Genomic DNA, 17,004 nt, shown 5'->3' on the forward strand with positions numbered 1-17,004 from the left:
AATTATTGGGTCCTGGATTTTGTGAATTTGTCAATCTGTCATCACCTATGCAGGCTTGAAAGAATTTATTGGTTCGGTGTGGTTCCACTTGGCCTAACTGTATAAAGTGTCCTTAACTATTGAGGAAACTGGTTTTAACTAACCTACTGCCGACATCCCTCATACTATAGAAGAAGACTTATAAGAGTTGGATAATTGGGAGTAACCAAGATAATCTGCAATTGAAGATAGCAACCTACATCGTAAAAATTAAGTTCACTGGTGTCTTGCTTGCATAAATAGTCTGTAAAAATCAGTATTTTGGTGTGTTAGAGACTGTGTGTTGAGCTAGAGTGGATAATCACCACTCGGCTGGATGGGTGCAGTCATAACATTCGAAGCTTGATGGTATCTAGGACAAAGCAGTTCTCATTTTAGTGTGGAAGCAAGTCATCCTCAACTCTGGGGACTGCCGAAGAAGAAGAATTATTTCAACAGCACCTCGCTCCCCTGAAATCTACCATCAAGTACAAGAGCTGCAATTTTGTGGGAGCAGTGTTACAAGGCGAGGGTCAGACTTAGAAACATAGAAAATAGGTGCAGGAATAGGCCCTTCGAGCCTGCACCACCATTCAATATGATCATGGCTGATCATGCAACCTCATTACCCCATTCCTGCTTTCTCTCCATTACCCCTTGATCCCTTTAACCATAAGGGCCACATCTAACTCCCTTTTGAATATATTTAGTGAACTGGCCTCAACAACTTTCTGTGGTAGAGAATTCCACAGGTTCACAATTCTCTGAGTGAAGAAGTTTCTCCTCATCTCGGTCCTAAATGGCTTAGCCCTTATCCTTAGACTGTGACCCCTGGTTCATGACTTCCCCAACATCGGGAACATTCTTCCTGCATCTAACCTGTCCAATCCCGTCAAAATTTTGAGCCTTGGCTCATTGATAGCATCTCGCCTCTGATTCTGAAGGTGTGGGTTCACTTCCCATTCCAAAGGCTTGAGCACATTATATAGGCTCACATTTCAGTGCAGCACTGTCAGAGGTGCCATCTTTTGGATGAGACTGCCCTCTCGGGTGGATGTAAAAGACCCCATGGCATTGTTTTGGAGAAGAGCGCATGGGAGTTCTCCCCTGTGTCTTGGCCAATATTTACCCTCCACCACCATCGCTAAAACCAGATTATCTGATCATTATCTCATTGCTGTTTGTGGGACCTGATACGCAAATTGGCTGCCGCGTTTTGTACGCGGTATTACAGCGATTACACTTCAAAAGTGCTTCATTTTCTGTAAAGCACTTTTGGACGTCCTGAGGTTGTGGAAGCTGCTATAGAAGTGCATGTTTTCTTTCTTGCCTCTAAGTTCCCCACCATCCTGACTTGGACATATATCACTATTCCTTCTTTGTTGCTGGATCAATATATTCGACTACGCTACCTAACACCATTGTAGAAGTACCATCATCACAAGAACTGCAGATGTTGATGGAGAAGACACCCTCTCGGCGCAAATAGGAATACCACATCCGAAGAGCAAATTTTTTAACATCCTAAGTTCTTCAGGCCTAAGGAAATGCATGTTTTGGGAAAGCAAAAAAAAAAATTGCACCCAAGAATAAAAAGCCCTTGATAAAAACACTTTTACCAAATAAAGCATTCACACCCCCGAACCCTGGCCATTCTCACAGACTTTGGAGAACAAGGAGTCTCAGTGAAGCAGATGCCAAATGTATGGAGACTAGGCACTGCTCTTTGTCTTATTTATCTCATGGGATCAAGGATCAGAGGTGTGTGCATTCAGCTACAAGCCTCTTAACTAGTAAATAAACTCTCCCATTCTGCTGTTCTTAGGTAACAAATTTGCAGCAGGTTGTAGTGTGCTATATAAACATACAGGTTGGGAATCACTGAATCGTACAATGTCTTAGATCATTGACAGATGGGGTTGCCCAGTAATAAATCTCATGCAACATTCCAGAGCAAGAAATTGCAAGTCGATCTTGGCAGGCAAATTTTATTTTGATTCAGGACTATTGAGCCATAACACAAGGTGCTCTATCAGTCTTCTGGAACAGGAAATTCTTTTTTTACTTTGTTTCTTTTTGCCGCTGAAATCACGAATATCGGTTGTGTGTAGCAATCCTTTACTGTTTGATGAAAACTTGATACTTGGACTTCCTTGCTCTGAGCATCAATCCATTCTTTCTGATTCCATACAGACAATGCCCATTGCACCTTTGAGGACAGGTATGAAAGCGTGCTCCTTACAGCCTTTGATGGTTTAGCTGTTGAGAGAGCCAACAACCAAAAAAGGTTTTGTTATTCAGCTGTGGCTCAGTGGGTAGCACACTTGCCTCTTGAGTCAGAAGGTTGTGGGTTCAAGTCCCACTCCAGGGACTTGAGCACATAAATCTCGGCTGACATTCCAGTGCAGTGCTGAGGGAGTGCTGCACTGTCGGAAGTGCCGTCTCAGATGAGATGTTAAACCGAAGCCCTGTCTGCTTTCAGATGGATGTAAAAGATTCTATGGCACTATTTCGAAGAAGAGCAGAGGAGTTATCCCCAGTGTCCTGACCAATATTTATCCCTCAATCAACATAACCAGGTCATTTTTCTGGTCATTATCACTGCTGTTTGTGGAAACTTGTGCACAGATTGGAGGCCACGTTTCCCACATTACAACAGTGACTACACTTCAAAAAGTACTCCATTGGCTGTAAAGCACTTTGAGATATCTGTTGGTAATGAAAGGTGCTATATAAATACAAGTCTTTCTTGATACAAAAGTAAAATACTGCAGATGCTGGAAATCTGAAATAAAAACAGAAAATGCTGGAAATACTCAGCAGGTCAGGCAGCATCTGCCGAGAGAGAGAAACAGAGTTAATGTTTCCGGTCGCTGACCTTTCATCAGGACTCAAATACTTCGCTGACTGGTGCCTTGGTAGCACCTTAAAGAGTTTTTACCTTAAAACCTGTAATGCTAAGTGAAGAAGCCTTATATGTTGGTATTTGGATCTTGACTGTAACCTATTGGGGTGCAATGTTCAAATATCTTAATTTATCTTTGCTGCTTACTTAAGTTCTGTCCTGGATCCCTTGGTGAGAAAATCTGTTGCACTAGTTGTATTGAACTTCATGAAAGGTGCCTGAAAGTTAAACCTTTTCTAGTAGTTTATGCTTGATATTCCCTTTCTCTTGTGGGAAAATTATTTTGTTAAAATAACTTTCTTCTGGTGGGTATTGACTTCTGTGAATATGCTGTTTATTTATTTGAGCTTAGTTTCTTGTCACTTTTACCTTTAAAGACTTGCACTTTTTGCTGCAAATTGAGCCTGCAGAGCATCATGCTCTGTTGATCCTTGTTAGAGCTTTGATAAGACCACATCCATTATTCTTGCCTAAAATTTGTTTACTTTATCTTGGGTATTATAATGCAAGTTTTATTCCATTATAAGAACATATCACAAAACGTTAGTACAGTTTTGTTAGTGAATTGGGTTGTAGTATACATAGGATTTTTCAAAATAGTCCACACAACAGTCAAATGGAGTAACTTCCCTACTTGTACCAAACATTATTGTTCTGATTTAAGATTCATTTCTTTGATTGAAGTGTTGATGATGACTAGCATTTTGATGCCTCTGTGCTCCAAGCTGGCCCAATATCAGTTCAGAGTTTTCTACCTCAGTACATTTTATTGCTTTGGATAATCTATGCGGAGGTTGAAAAACAATGAATATTAGATTGCCTGCATTGGACGTGGTCTTCCTCATTCTTTGAAACCACAATATCATAAGGATAAAAGAGAACAGATGATTCAGCCTATCAGAGTGCAGTTCCCATAAACTATATATAATCTACAATAATATACTTTTGGAAGGTTCTGCATAAATATTTTTGGATTTGCAAGATTAATGGAATAAGCTTCTAGACTATGTATCCATCACCACTGTTTGAACCTGGTCTCCTGTCTTTTGAAAACAATGCCCCAACCCCATCCCCTTCTCCACAAAGACCTTGATAGCATACAAACAATTGTGTCCTAATGTACTTGATCATTGCAACCTATACCTGGCTGTATAATCACCAGTCCTGTTTCCAACCAGACATTTATCTAGCTCCTTTTTAAAGGAGTTAGTCAACACCATGTCAGTTGCTTCTGCTGGCCATATGTTTCACATATCCACAACTCTTGGGCGGGAGGGGAGGGGGGGGTGATGCGGGAAGTCTTCTCAACTTTCTAGTCTCGCCTGAGGTTTGGCTTCATGAATAATGGTTACATATTCCAAGAATGTACTTATCCAAGTAAGATTGTAAAAATGTTAAATGTTTTAATAAACCTAATCTGGTTGAGGATAAGGTTTACTGATGTTACAAATCAAGGTGATATTTGGACTAGTTCATGGTGAGATTTTCACAAAAACCAAATGAGTTTTGTATTCCTAAGTGCAGACTTCTAATCTTCAAAAGTGACCACTTAAATACCAAGTTTGTTATTTGTGAGGTGGCATACTGGGAGAGTTCTCCATCAGTACGAGAAAAAAAACTGCTGAATGTTTTTTCCAAGTCTTTACATTTACCATAATGCACAAACTGCCTTGAAAATAAAATGTTTGTGTAGTGAACCATGTAGGATCACTTTTGTTTCTGAGGCTCCTTTTACCTCATATATGTTGTGGCATTTCCCATCAAATGTAATGGTCTCTGGGTTAAAGAAAAAAGCATGGATTTGAAACTCGGGATTTTTTCTCATGAGAGCTATAATGAACTGCAAGTTCAATTTTTTCTATAGATTTTATTGGTTGCTTTGTCTACAGCACTTGTATTTGCTTATGACTTCCATGCTGGAGCAGAGACGATGATGAACAGGCACTTCAATGACCCCAGTGCTGATGCCTATTTCACTAAAAGGAAATGGGGTAAGCAGAAATACATTTTAAATTAAAATACCTCTTAGCCTGTTTAATAATTATTATATTAAAACCTAAGTAGTGGTAATAGTTCTCAATACTTTGCTATCAATAATGAACACTAATCTACCTGTAGAAGCAGTGAAAAGCTTAGTTATGTGATGGTTAGCCACATGGTTTTAGCTGGCTAACTGGCAGCACCTTGTCCAAGCCTGTGGCTAAGCTTTCTGAGTTTTATTAAGTGAAGAGTGATCCCAAGGAGTGGGAGTGAGCAAATGTGTACTCCATCAGCCAAACAAAAACTATTTATGTGGATTTCTCAGGAGTTTAATTTGGAAACTCTTAAGTTTAGTGATTGATTTCCGCATGTGACTGATGCTTTGCTATGTCTCAATGTCAGTATTTAGAAACTCAGATTTATGAAAGTTTTTGTAATTGTATTAGATTTTGTGTGGATCTTTTAATTGGCTGAGAATCATTGCGAAAAGAATTCTAGAAGTATGTAGGATCTACTGTATTTGAAGTTCAGGGAAGTTACTTAAACAAGAAACTTCTAGCCTTTGTACAAAGTCCTGTGGTACTTTGACTACTTATCATTGCAAGAAAAGAATGTGGGTGAGCCACAAGTAAATGGAAACAAAACTACAAACAGGGAATTAAATCTGCAAGGTAAATTTAGTTCCATGTCACCCGTTATTCTGTGCTACCAAAATGATGTAGTTGACAGTTGAGAATTGGGACTCGTGGTTAAGTGGTTAAGTCACATGTTCCTTGGGTCAGATGCTGTGGGCAGTAAACGAATCTTATCTTACCAAGCCATCTGCTGTCGTCCATGAATTTTATTTGTAAGGGATGTGGTAGCAAATTTTCTCCAAGTTTTAACAGATGACCAATACATTGTTTCAGCTTCAAGCTCATTCTCATTTATAACACCTGCACAAAGCTAACATTGTGGCTGCCTTAATCCACCTTCCCCCCCCCCCCCCCCAGCTTATCCAACATCTGAAAAGGAAATGCAAAAAGTGCATAAAATATAGAATGTGTTGTTCCATAGTAGTACTTTATTATAATTAACAAATATTATGGTACTTCACCATTAATAGAGTGCTACCTTTGCTCTGTTTTTCGCTTCCCGTCCTTTTAGATTTCTATTTACAGCTGGAGCTGCTATAATGATTTATGTTTCAGGATGGACATATGCATCAGGATCCATTTACGTAGGAATTGGTACTTTGGATTGGCCTATTGGGCTAATCCAGAGGTTTCTGAGCTGGTATTCAAGCACCTCGGAGTTAACCTCCAGGCACGTTCAAAGCACTGATATTTACTTAAATAAAGGTAGCTAATCTGGAGTGCAGGCTGCCTCATCAACTATATTGCTTTAGTGATAGATCACCATGGAAAGAAATAAAAGAAAATTACTCTCATTTATATAGTGCTTTTCGTGGCCTCAGGACACCCAAGAGTACTTCAAATGTATACATTACTAAAATGATAATGCCTCTTAGCAGGTAGAGAAGATGCATTCAGTTTCTGAGGATATATGTTGGGACATATTCCACTCAAGTTAAACTCCTTATTGAATATAAAAGTGTACATTGGTCCTCATTCATTGATAATAATCCCACCTCTGAACTTGGGGTGAAACCTCAAGTGGCTATCCATCCAGAAGTTCTAGATTCTCTGAAGACTTGCTGTCCCTCAGCTCACTGCATAACAATCCTGACCAGAAGTCGGTCTCCAGTTTCTTTTACTGATGGTAGGGTCTTGCTGTTTCTTCATTTTACCCCTGCTGGCACCATGACTTAAATAGCTAAAATACAAAAAGGTATTCCTGTTGTTTAACCTAGGCCAACATGATGGACCTCTCCCTCGCCAACATGCAGGATTACTGCCAGAATCGCTTATCTGGGCTTACATCGTCCAATTGAGCTCAGCACTGCGGACCATTCATACAGCAGGACTGGCCTGTCGTGTCATGGACCCAACTAAGATTCTTATAACTGGTAAAACCAGGTAAAAATCTTGATTTGAGAACCAATTTTTCTGTTTAAAATTTGCATACTTTTTCAACGGTTCATAATTGCTTAAATATTTGCTATATTATCCAACAAATATTGGTAATATGCATATATTTGTTTATTGGCCCGCAAATTATTCTATTTGTATTCCATTGGTGTACATTTATGAAGGAACGTGGAAAAACAAACCCAGTAGTAATGCAACAGACTTTTTGTAATTTTTTTAAAGCTTAAAATGGATTTTTGGCATGATTTATTGAATGAAACTCAAAATTGTGAGGGGTTGCATAAGATGTCAAATTCTTTTAGCCTGTTATTTATTTTGTATTGTGAATTTTTCAGGATAGGATCATTATTAAATTTAAAAATTCACAGAAAAACTGAAGATACTTTGGGGTGGGGGCTTCACTCATTTTAACTGTCTAAGACGCACTTGGATATCAACTTTTGACCTTGGTCTTTCCATCTTTAAAACCATCTTCATTTTATCGCAATTCAAGAAAGGAGGGAGAGAGAAGATGGAACTATAGGCCAGTTAGCTTGATATCAGTTGTCAGGAAAATGCTGGAATCCATTATTAAGGAAGTGGTAACAGGGCATTTAGAAAATCATCATATGATTAGGCAGAGTTAACACTGTTTTATGAAAGGGAAATCGTGTTTAACAAATTTATTTAGCTTTTTTGAGGATGTAACTAGCAGGGTAGATAAAGGGGAACCAGTGGATGTAGTCTATTTGGATTTCCAAAAGGCATTCGATAAGGTGCCACATACAAGGTTGCTACGCAAGATAAGGGCTCATGGGGTTGGGGTAATATATTAACGTGGATAGAGCATTGATTAACGGACAGAAAACAGAGTAGGGATAATTGGGTCATTTTCAGGTTGGTAGGCTGTAACTAGTGGGGTGCCACAAATATCAGTGCTTGGGGCTCAGTTATTTGCAATTTATATTAATGACCTAGATGAAGGAACCTACTGTAATGTATCCCAAGTTTGCTGACAATACAAAGCTAGTTGGGCAGTAAGCTGTGAGGAGGACACAATGATCCTGCAAAAGGGATATGGGGCTCAATCTTCCCCAATTATCTGCACCGCTTTTTTGGCGTGCATTGTTTTTTTTGGAGTAAATTAAAATCTCCAAGTTTCCCCAAAGTTTCTGCGCCAGCGTTATTCACTAAGGTACAATTTTTTTAGGTTACGATTTTTTCGCGTCATAGGAGGCGTAACCTGATGTCTGTGCCAGTTATTCAAATTTAAGCAAGTTTGGCCAACTTACATTTTTCCTAGGATGGCTTTTGTGACCACTCCAAAAAAAACCTTCTGGGCACTTAAGAAAAAGCAGCGCACATTAAAAAATCGAAGCAGAAAGACGCCATTGTTTTTAGGCAAAGTTTTGGAGGGAGTCAAGAAGGCAAAGAATATGCATCATAAATCTTAATTGTTTCAAAGTCAAATGGGAGAAAATGGAAGTCAAATGCAATTTTTTAATTTTTAGATTTTTTTTCAAAGTACCACACCACCACCGAATGTCTCCTCACTGGGCTCCAAGGTCGGAGCATCGGCCAGACACAGGCTCGGCTTCAAAATAAACCCCAAGGGGGGCGGTGGTGGAAGCCGAACTGAACTGCCAGCCACATATATAAGGGGTGATAACCCTTAGGCTATACAGCAGCTTCAAAAGAAGCCGTGCGTCCGGGCGAGGGAGCAATTCTGTTGACCGACACTCCGACCCTCGAGCCCGGTGAGGAGACGTTCGGTGGTGGGGTGGTACTTTGAAAAACGTCAAAAATTAAAGAATTACATTAGACTTCGTTGCCCCAAATGTTTTCATTGAATGCCTAGCTTCCCATTCTAAGCAAGCCTATACACGTATACAGACCAGGGTGTGGTCCATACCAGGGTGTGCACCTTGGAGAGAGAGAGAGCGGAACGAAGGTGTGAGTGCTTTGTCCTGTTGTGTTGATCTGCTTGCAAAGCTACAATTAAATTATGGAGGCAATATTGACAATGCCATTCCTCGTGCAAGCCTTCTGCATGATGGTGCTGCGGAGGAGAAGATTGATTAGGCATCATCACCTGAGGAACCTCGCCCGTAGGGTAATGGACAGAGGCCTTACCCACGTCTGGTATATCGAGACAGGCGTTCATACCTGCACCTGAGTGATGCAGACTGTGAGAAGGCTGTGTTTCTGCAAAAAAGTTGTAACCGAGATCTGAGAGTTAATAAAAGCAGATCTGCACCCTAGAAGCGTCAGGAGGACTGCTTTGTCAGTTGCAGTGAAGGTTACAGCTATACTTTCATTTTATGCATCTGGATCATTCCAGGCCACAACTGGGGATGTGTGCACCATTTCTCAACATGCAACACATATCTGCATTCGGCAGGTAACTGCTACACTATATACCCGGAGGAATGACTACATAAAGTTCCCCAGGCAATGCATGACAGGGCTGTGGGCTTCTCCAGGATTGCTGGCTTCCCAAAGATACAGGGCTGCATTGATTGTACCTACATCGTCTTGCGAGCACCTTTGGAGGATTCCGAGATGTACAAGAATAGAAAAGGCTTCCACTCTGTGAATGTGCAGCTCGTCTGTGACGACATGCATTGCATCGTGGCAGTTGATGCGAGATGCCCTGAGAGCACCCATAATGCGTTCTTCCAAGCGAGAGTGCTATATTTGCCATGTTTCAGCAGCAGCCTGAAGGGTATGGCTTCGTCACCTGGTTCATGATGCCCCTATGCGTAATCCGGACAGAAGCTGACCGGGAATACAACATTTTGCCCATTGTGACGCGCAGCATAATAGAGGACCATTGGCATCTTGAAGCAGTGTTCCCGATGCCTGGACCATTCTGGAGGCTATTTGCAAAACTCCCCTGAGATTGTCGATCAGTTCACTGTTGTGTGCTGCATGCTGCACAACTTAGCCATCATGAGGCAGCAGCAGTTGATAGTGGAAGACCCACAAGAGGTGAGAGTGGCTGATGATGAGGAGGAAGATGCAGATGACGAGGAGGACGAACCCAGAGCATGATGGCGGAGGAGGGCAGACCGTTGTGCCCCTTTAATGATTGCTCAAGCCTTGCACCAGCAGCTCATCCGTAAATACTTTGCTGCCTGAAAGCTCAGCGGCAACTATTCCAAATGGACCATGTTTACTGTTTGGACCTGTTCCATAATGTGTTGTGTTGTGTTAATGGAACAAATAATGGAAATTATTTAAAATATATTTTATTCAAAAATTTAACACTTGTTTGTACTTAACTTTAATAAAAATATTCTTGGATCAAACTTTAAAGTATTCAGTTAATAGAGGAGGGGGCAGGCTGGCATGAGTAGGCTCACAGCGCAGGCAACAGGCTCATTTGAAGGACCACGATGAATGATAGCACATTGCATCAAACGAAGCGTAGCTGACGGAGACATCCCCATGAACCGAAGCATGGCTAGCTCGCGTAGTACTTAACTTTTAGCAAAGTCAGACTCTGAAATTTGCAGGACTTTGCCCTCTCCCGCGAGTGTGGGCCCGGCTTGTGCAGTGGTGGTTGCTTTTCACCAGGCAGGAACCATCGAAACAGTGATCCTGTCTTCCAAGGGTGTCAGTGGGTGCAGATTTGCCAGGCCGCCTCCTGTTCGAGTCTCTCTCTTTTGTTGTGTGCCACCTTCCACTGCAAAGATGAAAATAAAACTTTTTAGAGAGGGTGGCTAAAGTAAATGTTGGTCCCCTAGAGGATGAGACTGGGGAATTAATAATGGGGAACAGGGAAATAGCAAATACATTGAACAAATATTTTGTATTGGTCTTCACAATAGAAGACACCAAAAACATCCTAATCGGGGATAATCAAGGGGCTACAGAGAATTAGGAGCTGAATACTATCACTAAAGAAGTAGTACTTGGTAAAATAATGGGACTAAAAGCAGACAAGTCCCCTGGACCTGATGGCTTGCATCCTAGGGTCCTAAAATAAGTGGCTGCAGAGATAGTGGATGTATTGGTTGTAATCTACCAAAATTCCCTCGATTCTGGGGAGAACCCAGCGGATTGGAAAACCGCAAATGTAATGCCCCGATTTTTAAAAAAAAGGCAGACAGAAAGCAGGAAACTATAGACCGGTTAGCCTCGCATCTGTCATTGGGAAAATGCTGGAGTCCATTATTAAGGAAGCAGTAGCAGGACATTTGGAAAAGCATAATTCAATCAAGCAGAGTCAGCATGGTTTTATGAAAGGGAAATCATGTTTGACAAATTTGCTGGAGTTCTTTGAGGATGTAACGAGCAGATTGGATAAGGGGGAACCAGTGTATGTGGCGTACTTGGATTTCCAGAAGGCATTCGATAAGGTGCCACATAACAAGATAAAAGTTCACGGGGTTGGGGGTAATATGTTAGCATGGATAGAGGATTGGCTAACTAACAGAAAACAGAGTCGGGATAAATGGTTCATTTTCCGGTTGGCAAACAGTAACTAGTGGGGTGCCGCAGGGATCGGTGCTGAGGCCTCAACTATTTACAATCTATATTAATGACTTGGATGAAGGGACCGAGTATAATGGAGCCAAGTTTGCTGATGATACAAAAATGAGTGGGAAAGAAAATTGTGAGCAGGGCACAAAAAATCTGCAATGGGATATAGACAGGCTAAGGGAATGGGCAAAAATTTGGTAGATGGAGTATAATGTGGCAAAATGTGAGGTTATTCACTTCGGCAGAAAAAATAGAAAAGCAGATTATAATTTAAATGGAGAAAAATTGCAAAGTGCTTCAGTACAGAGGGACCTGGGGGCCCTTGTGCATGAAACACAAAAAGTGAGTGTGCAGGTAAAGCAAGTAATCAGGAAGGCAAATGAAATGTTGGTCTTTATTGCAAGGGGGATTGAGATTAAAAGCAGAAAAGTCCTGCTACAACTGTACAGGGTATTGGTGAGGCCACACCTGGAGTACTGCGTACAGTTTTGGTCTCCATATTTAATGAAGGATATACTTGCATTGGAGGCTGTTCAGAGAAGGTTCACTAGGTTGATTCCAGAGATGAGGAGATTGACTTTTGAAAAAAGGTTGAGTAGGTTGGGTCTATACTCATTGGAGTTCAGAAGAATGAAAGGTGATCTTATCGAAACATACAAGATAATGAGAGGGCTAGACAAGTTGGATGCAGAGAGTATATTTCCACTCATGGGGGAAACTAAAACTAGAGGCATAGTCTCAGAATACGGGGCCGCCCATTTAAAACTGAGATAAGGAGGAATTTCTTCTCCTGATGGTTGTAAATCTGTGGAATTCTCTGCCCCAGAGAGCTGTGGAGGCTAGGTCATTGAATATAGTTAAGGCAGAGATAGACAGATTTTTGAACGATAAGGGAAGAAAGGTTTATGGGGAACGGTCAGGGAAGTGGAACTGAGTCCATGATCAGATCAGCCATGATATTAAATGGCGGAGCAGGTACGAGAGGGTCAAATGGCCCACTCCTACTGCTATTTCTTGTGTTCTTGTGGGTCAGATACAGATGGTCACATTTACAATCGCAATTCCAGTGAATAAATGAAAGTATTACATATACTAACTAGTTGTCCAAGATCCTACCACTTCTTTTTGCACTGGCCATGGACCTCGGAGTGGTCACCATTGTACAGTAATCTTGTGAAAGTTGGTACCAGCATTTCTTCTTTTCTTTTGGTGAAACTTTTATTTGATCACTACTGGTGTCCAACTCGTGCCATCTGGCCTCAATTACAGTAACTAGTGCCTCCACTTCGTCCTGTGAGAAATTCTTGGTCCTTGAGCCGCGATGCATATTGCAGCTCCGATTTTTTCCACTCGGAATTAAAGTTCTGATACACCACTCAAAGTTCTCACACACAACTGGCTCTTTAAAAATGGCTGAATGCAGACCGGGAGGTGTCCTGGGCATGTGCGCCCATAGCACTCATGTAAAAAATGACTTTTTTTTTTGCGCATATGCAAAAGAGGAAACATTCTTTTTTCAGTACAGACATTAGGCTCCACCACTCCCCGTAGCTAAAGGACAGGCTGCACGGCGCCACTTCAAAAATGAAAACGGGGAAACTTTCAAATTTTTTTTTGGAGTATCTGGCCCAAATAAAACATGAAATATGCCAAAAAACAGCATTGGGGAAAATTGAACCCATAGATAGGTTAAGTGAGTGGGCAATAAGTTGGCAGATGGAGTATAATGTAGTGAAATGTAAGGTTATTCACTTTGGTAGGAAGAATAGAAAAGCAGAATATTTTTTAAATGGTGAGAAACTATTAAATGTTGGTATTCAGAGAGATTTAGGCAACCTTGTACAGGAAACCCAGAAAGTTGGCATGCAGGTACAGCAAGCAATTAGGAAGGAAAATGGCATGTTGGCCTTTATTCCAAGTGGGTTGGAGTACAAGAGTAAGGAAGTCTTGCTACAATTGTACAGGGCTTTGTTGAGATCACACCTGGATTATCGCGCACAGTTTTAATAATTTTTATTTATAAAGCGCCCTTAACGTAGTAAAACGTCGCAAGGCGCTTCACAGCAGTCAAAACAAAACAAAACAGATAAATTTGACACCGAGCCACAAAAGAAGAAATTGAGGAAGAAGACCAAAAGCTTGGTTAAAGAGGAGCATCTTAAAGGAGGAAAGACAGCTAGAGAGGCGGAGAGGTTTAGGGAATGAGTTCCAGAGCTTAAGGCCCAAACAGCTGAAGGCATGGCCACCGATGGTTGAGCAGTTATAATGAAGGATGTTCAAGAGGGCAGAATTTGAGGAGCGCAGACACCTTGTGGGGTTGTGAGGCTGAAAAAGATTACAGCGATAGGGAGGGGCGAGGCTATGAAGTGATTTGTAAACAATGATTAGAATTTTGAAATCGAGGCGTTCCTTAACCGGGCGCCAGTGTAGGTCAGAAAGCACAGGTGAGATGGTGATCGTGACTTGGTTCCGAGTTAGGACACGGGCTGCTGAGTTTTGGATGACCTTAAGTTTACGGAGTGTAGAATGTGGGAGGCCAGCCAGGAGTGAGTTGGAGTAGTCAAATCTACAGGTAACAAAGGCATGAATGAGAGTTTCAGCAGCAGAAAAGCTGAGACAGGGGCGGAGGTGGGCAATGTTACGGAGGTTTTAGTTATGACGTGGATATGTGGCCGGAAACTCATTTCAGGGTCAAATATGACACCTAGGTTGCGAACAGTCTTGTTCACCCTCAGATTGATGCTAGGGAGAGGGATGGAGTCAATGGTTAGGGAACACAGTTTGTGGCTTCGGCCTTCCCAATATTTAATTGGAGAAAATTTCTGCTCTTCCAGTACTGGATGTCGGACAAGCAATCTGCCAATTTAGAGACCGTGGAGGTGTCGAGAGAAGTGGTGGTGAGGTAGAGCCGGGTGTCGTCAGCGTACATGTGGAAACTGACGCTGTGTTTTTGGATGATGTCGCCAAGGGGCAGCATATAGATGAGAAATAGAAGGGCGCCAAGGATAGATCTTTGGGGGACACCAGAGGTAACAATGCGGGAGTGGGAAGAAAAGCCATTGCGAGGAGATTTTCTGGCTATGATTAGATAGATAAGACTAGAACCAGGCGAGTGCAATTCCACCTAGCTGGACGACGACGAAGAAGAGGCATTGGAAATGGATGGAGTGGCCAACCGTGTCAAAGGGTGTAGAAGGGCGAGGAGGGATAGTTTACCTTTGTCATGGTCACAAAGGATGTCATTTGTGACAGAGCCGTTTCGTTACTGTGGCAGGGGCAAAAAAGACAGATTGAAGGGATTCAAACATTGAATTCAGGGAAAAATGGTCACGGATTTAGGAGGCAACAACACGTACTTTGGACAGGAAAGTGAGATTGGAGATGGGGCGATAACTCGCGAGTGAAGTGAGGTCAAGGGTTAGTTTTTTGAGGAGAGCGGTGATGACAGCAGATTTGAAGGAGAAGGGAACATTACCCGAGGAGAGAGAACTGTTAACAATGTCGGCTATCATGGGAGCCTAAAAAGTAAATTGGGTGGTCAGCAGTTTAGTGGCAATAGGGTCAAGGGAGCAGGAAGTGGGTCTCTGACAAGATGAGCTTGGGGAGATCAAAGAGAAACTAGAGAAAGATGTTAGTTTAGGGCTAGGGCAGGTGGAGCGTCAGTTGAAGTTTGGCTTTGTGGGCTAGGTGAAGGAAGGGAACTCGCAGAGGCAGCTGATCGGATCGTCTCAATCTTTGAGATAAAAAAGTCTATGAGCTCCTCACACTTGTTGGTGAGTGTGGTGGAGACAGGGGAGAGGGGTTTAAGGAGATGGTTAGCAGTAGACAATAGTAGCTGGTGGTTATTTTTGCATTCAAGAATGATCCTGGAATAATGAGCAGTTTTTGTAAACGAGTGTAGGGCCCGATAATGTTTTATGTGTTCGAGCCAGATCTGGCGGTGAATGGTTAAACCAGTTGTCCACCACCTCCGTTCAAGTCTGTGCTCTTTTGACTTGAGGGAGCGAAGATGAGGGCTGTACCAAGGGGAACGGCCAGTGGGAGAGAGTAATTTTTCTAATAGGTACTAGGTGGTGGTGAGGGTGTGGTTGAGCAGATCGGTTTAAAAGAGGGCCAAAGGTTGGAAAGTTTTGAGTTGATAAGTGCAGTTGTAAGAGAGTTTGGAGAGAGATTTTGCCAGGAGCGGATGCAAAAGGAAATAGGTTTGGATTGGGAAAGGTGGGTTGAGAGTGATACAAGGAAATTGTCAAAGATGGCTTTATCTTTAATTGACACAGTTGGAATAGCAAGGCCACGAGAGATTGCAAGGTCAAGGAGGTGGCCGTGAATATTTGTTGAGGAAGTTACATGGAGGGAGAGATTAAGGGAGTACAGGAGGAGAGAGAGAGCATGATGAATTGAGATGGAGGTTGAAGTCACTGAGGATGAGAAGCTGCTCGTTGCGTAGGCTGAGGGAGGAAAGCAGTGAGGATATATCATAACATTTTTATCATACTTGGGTGGGCGATAGAGAACAAAAATTTTGAATTAGAGGGATGGAATGTGAGATGTTCAAAAGATGAGAAAATGCTGGAGGAGTAGGGACACAGACCAAGGTATGATTTGGTGATGAGAGTTATACTGCCACCACGGTGGTCTGGGCAGGGCAAGTGGTGGAAGCTGGGAGGGTAGGCTTCGATTAATGTGTCATTATCCCTCAGCCAAATTTCTGTTAGTGTCATGATGTCAATGTAGTCATCCACGATAAGGTCATGGATGGTGAGGGCCTTGTTTCCAAGAGAACGGACATTCTGCAAGGAGATTTTGAGAGGGTCCATGATGACTGATCTACTGCCAGCATACATATAGTCAATGCTTGGAGGGATGATTTGGATGGGGAGGAGATTTGCAAGGTTAGCCCTCCCAGGGCAAGCCGGATGGGTTAGTTGGGGTTGCTGCTTGTGAAGAGACAGCGACAATTGCCACAGTGGGCCCTTCGTAGAATGCCAAGAGAGGCACAGAGGGAAGCTGCAGGCTTGTCTAAAAGCGAATCAAGTCTGGGATGGTGGCACGAGAGTAGGAAGGTTGTAGAGCAATGAATTGTTGGTGTAGTGATTTTGGAGGACAGAGTATACGAGAGAGGGGAGATGAGAGGCGGCATAACAACATTGTAGACTGACCAGGGAAGAGAGAAAAAGCGGGAGAAGGAAGTGTAAATAGAAGTCAATTGCTCGGGTCCGAAGCGACAGCCAAAATGCGCACGCAAATAGACACAGGCGAAAACAAAAATGAAATTCAATTTACATGGTAAACACTACAATAAGGATTTTACAATACTCGAATCAGTATAATCAAGATTAATTATATTTAAAAAAATATATAGAATAATTATAAATGAAGTTAAAATCAGAAAATCAGTAATTGGGAAAAAAAAGTTAAATCAGTCATTAGCTGCCTTAATAATTCACTCTCTGTCCTGTGATTGAATTAACATGGAAGAACCAATCACTTCCCTCCTTTGTTGTGATGTCATACTTTAGTTACTTTTTTACTTCTCTTTTTGACACTTCTCTCGATTTTGTTGCTGTGGCTAGCGCTTTTTCAAATGCTGACAGCACCACACAC

The 17,004-nt window shown here is 42.0% G+C and overlaps 1 protein-coding gene across 1 annotated transcript in view; it reads left to right on the plus strand.

Annotated features, from left to right (window-relative positions):
- The window catches only part of pan3 (poly(A) specific ribonuclease subunit PAN3), a 196,939-nt gene that overhangs the window by 144,776 nt on the left and 35,159 nt on the right, over positions 1–17,004 (plus strand). Inside the window, exons 11-12 of the mRNA XM_070892304.1 lie at positions 4,813–4,914; positions 6,756–6,921. Of these exons, the coding sequence (XP_070748405.1) occupies positions 4,813–4,914; positions 6,756–6,921 (268 nt within the window). The remainder of the gene's footprint in view (positions 1–4,812; positions 4,915–6,755; positions 6,922–17,004) is intronic.

Source organism: Pristiophorus japonicus, chromosome 10 (assembly GCF_044704955.1).
Source record: "Pristiophorus japonicus isolate sPriJap1 chromosome 10, sPriJap1.hap1, whole genome shotgun sequence".
NCBI lineage: Eukaryota > Metazoa > Chordata > Chondrichthyes > Pristiophoridae > Pristiophorus > Pristiophorus japonicus.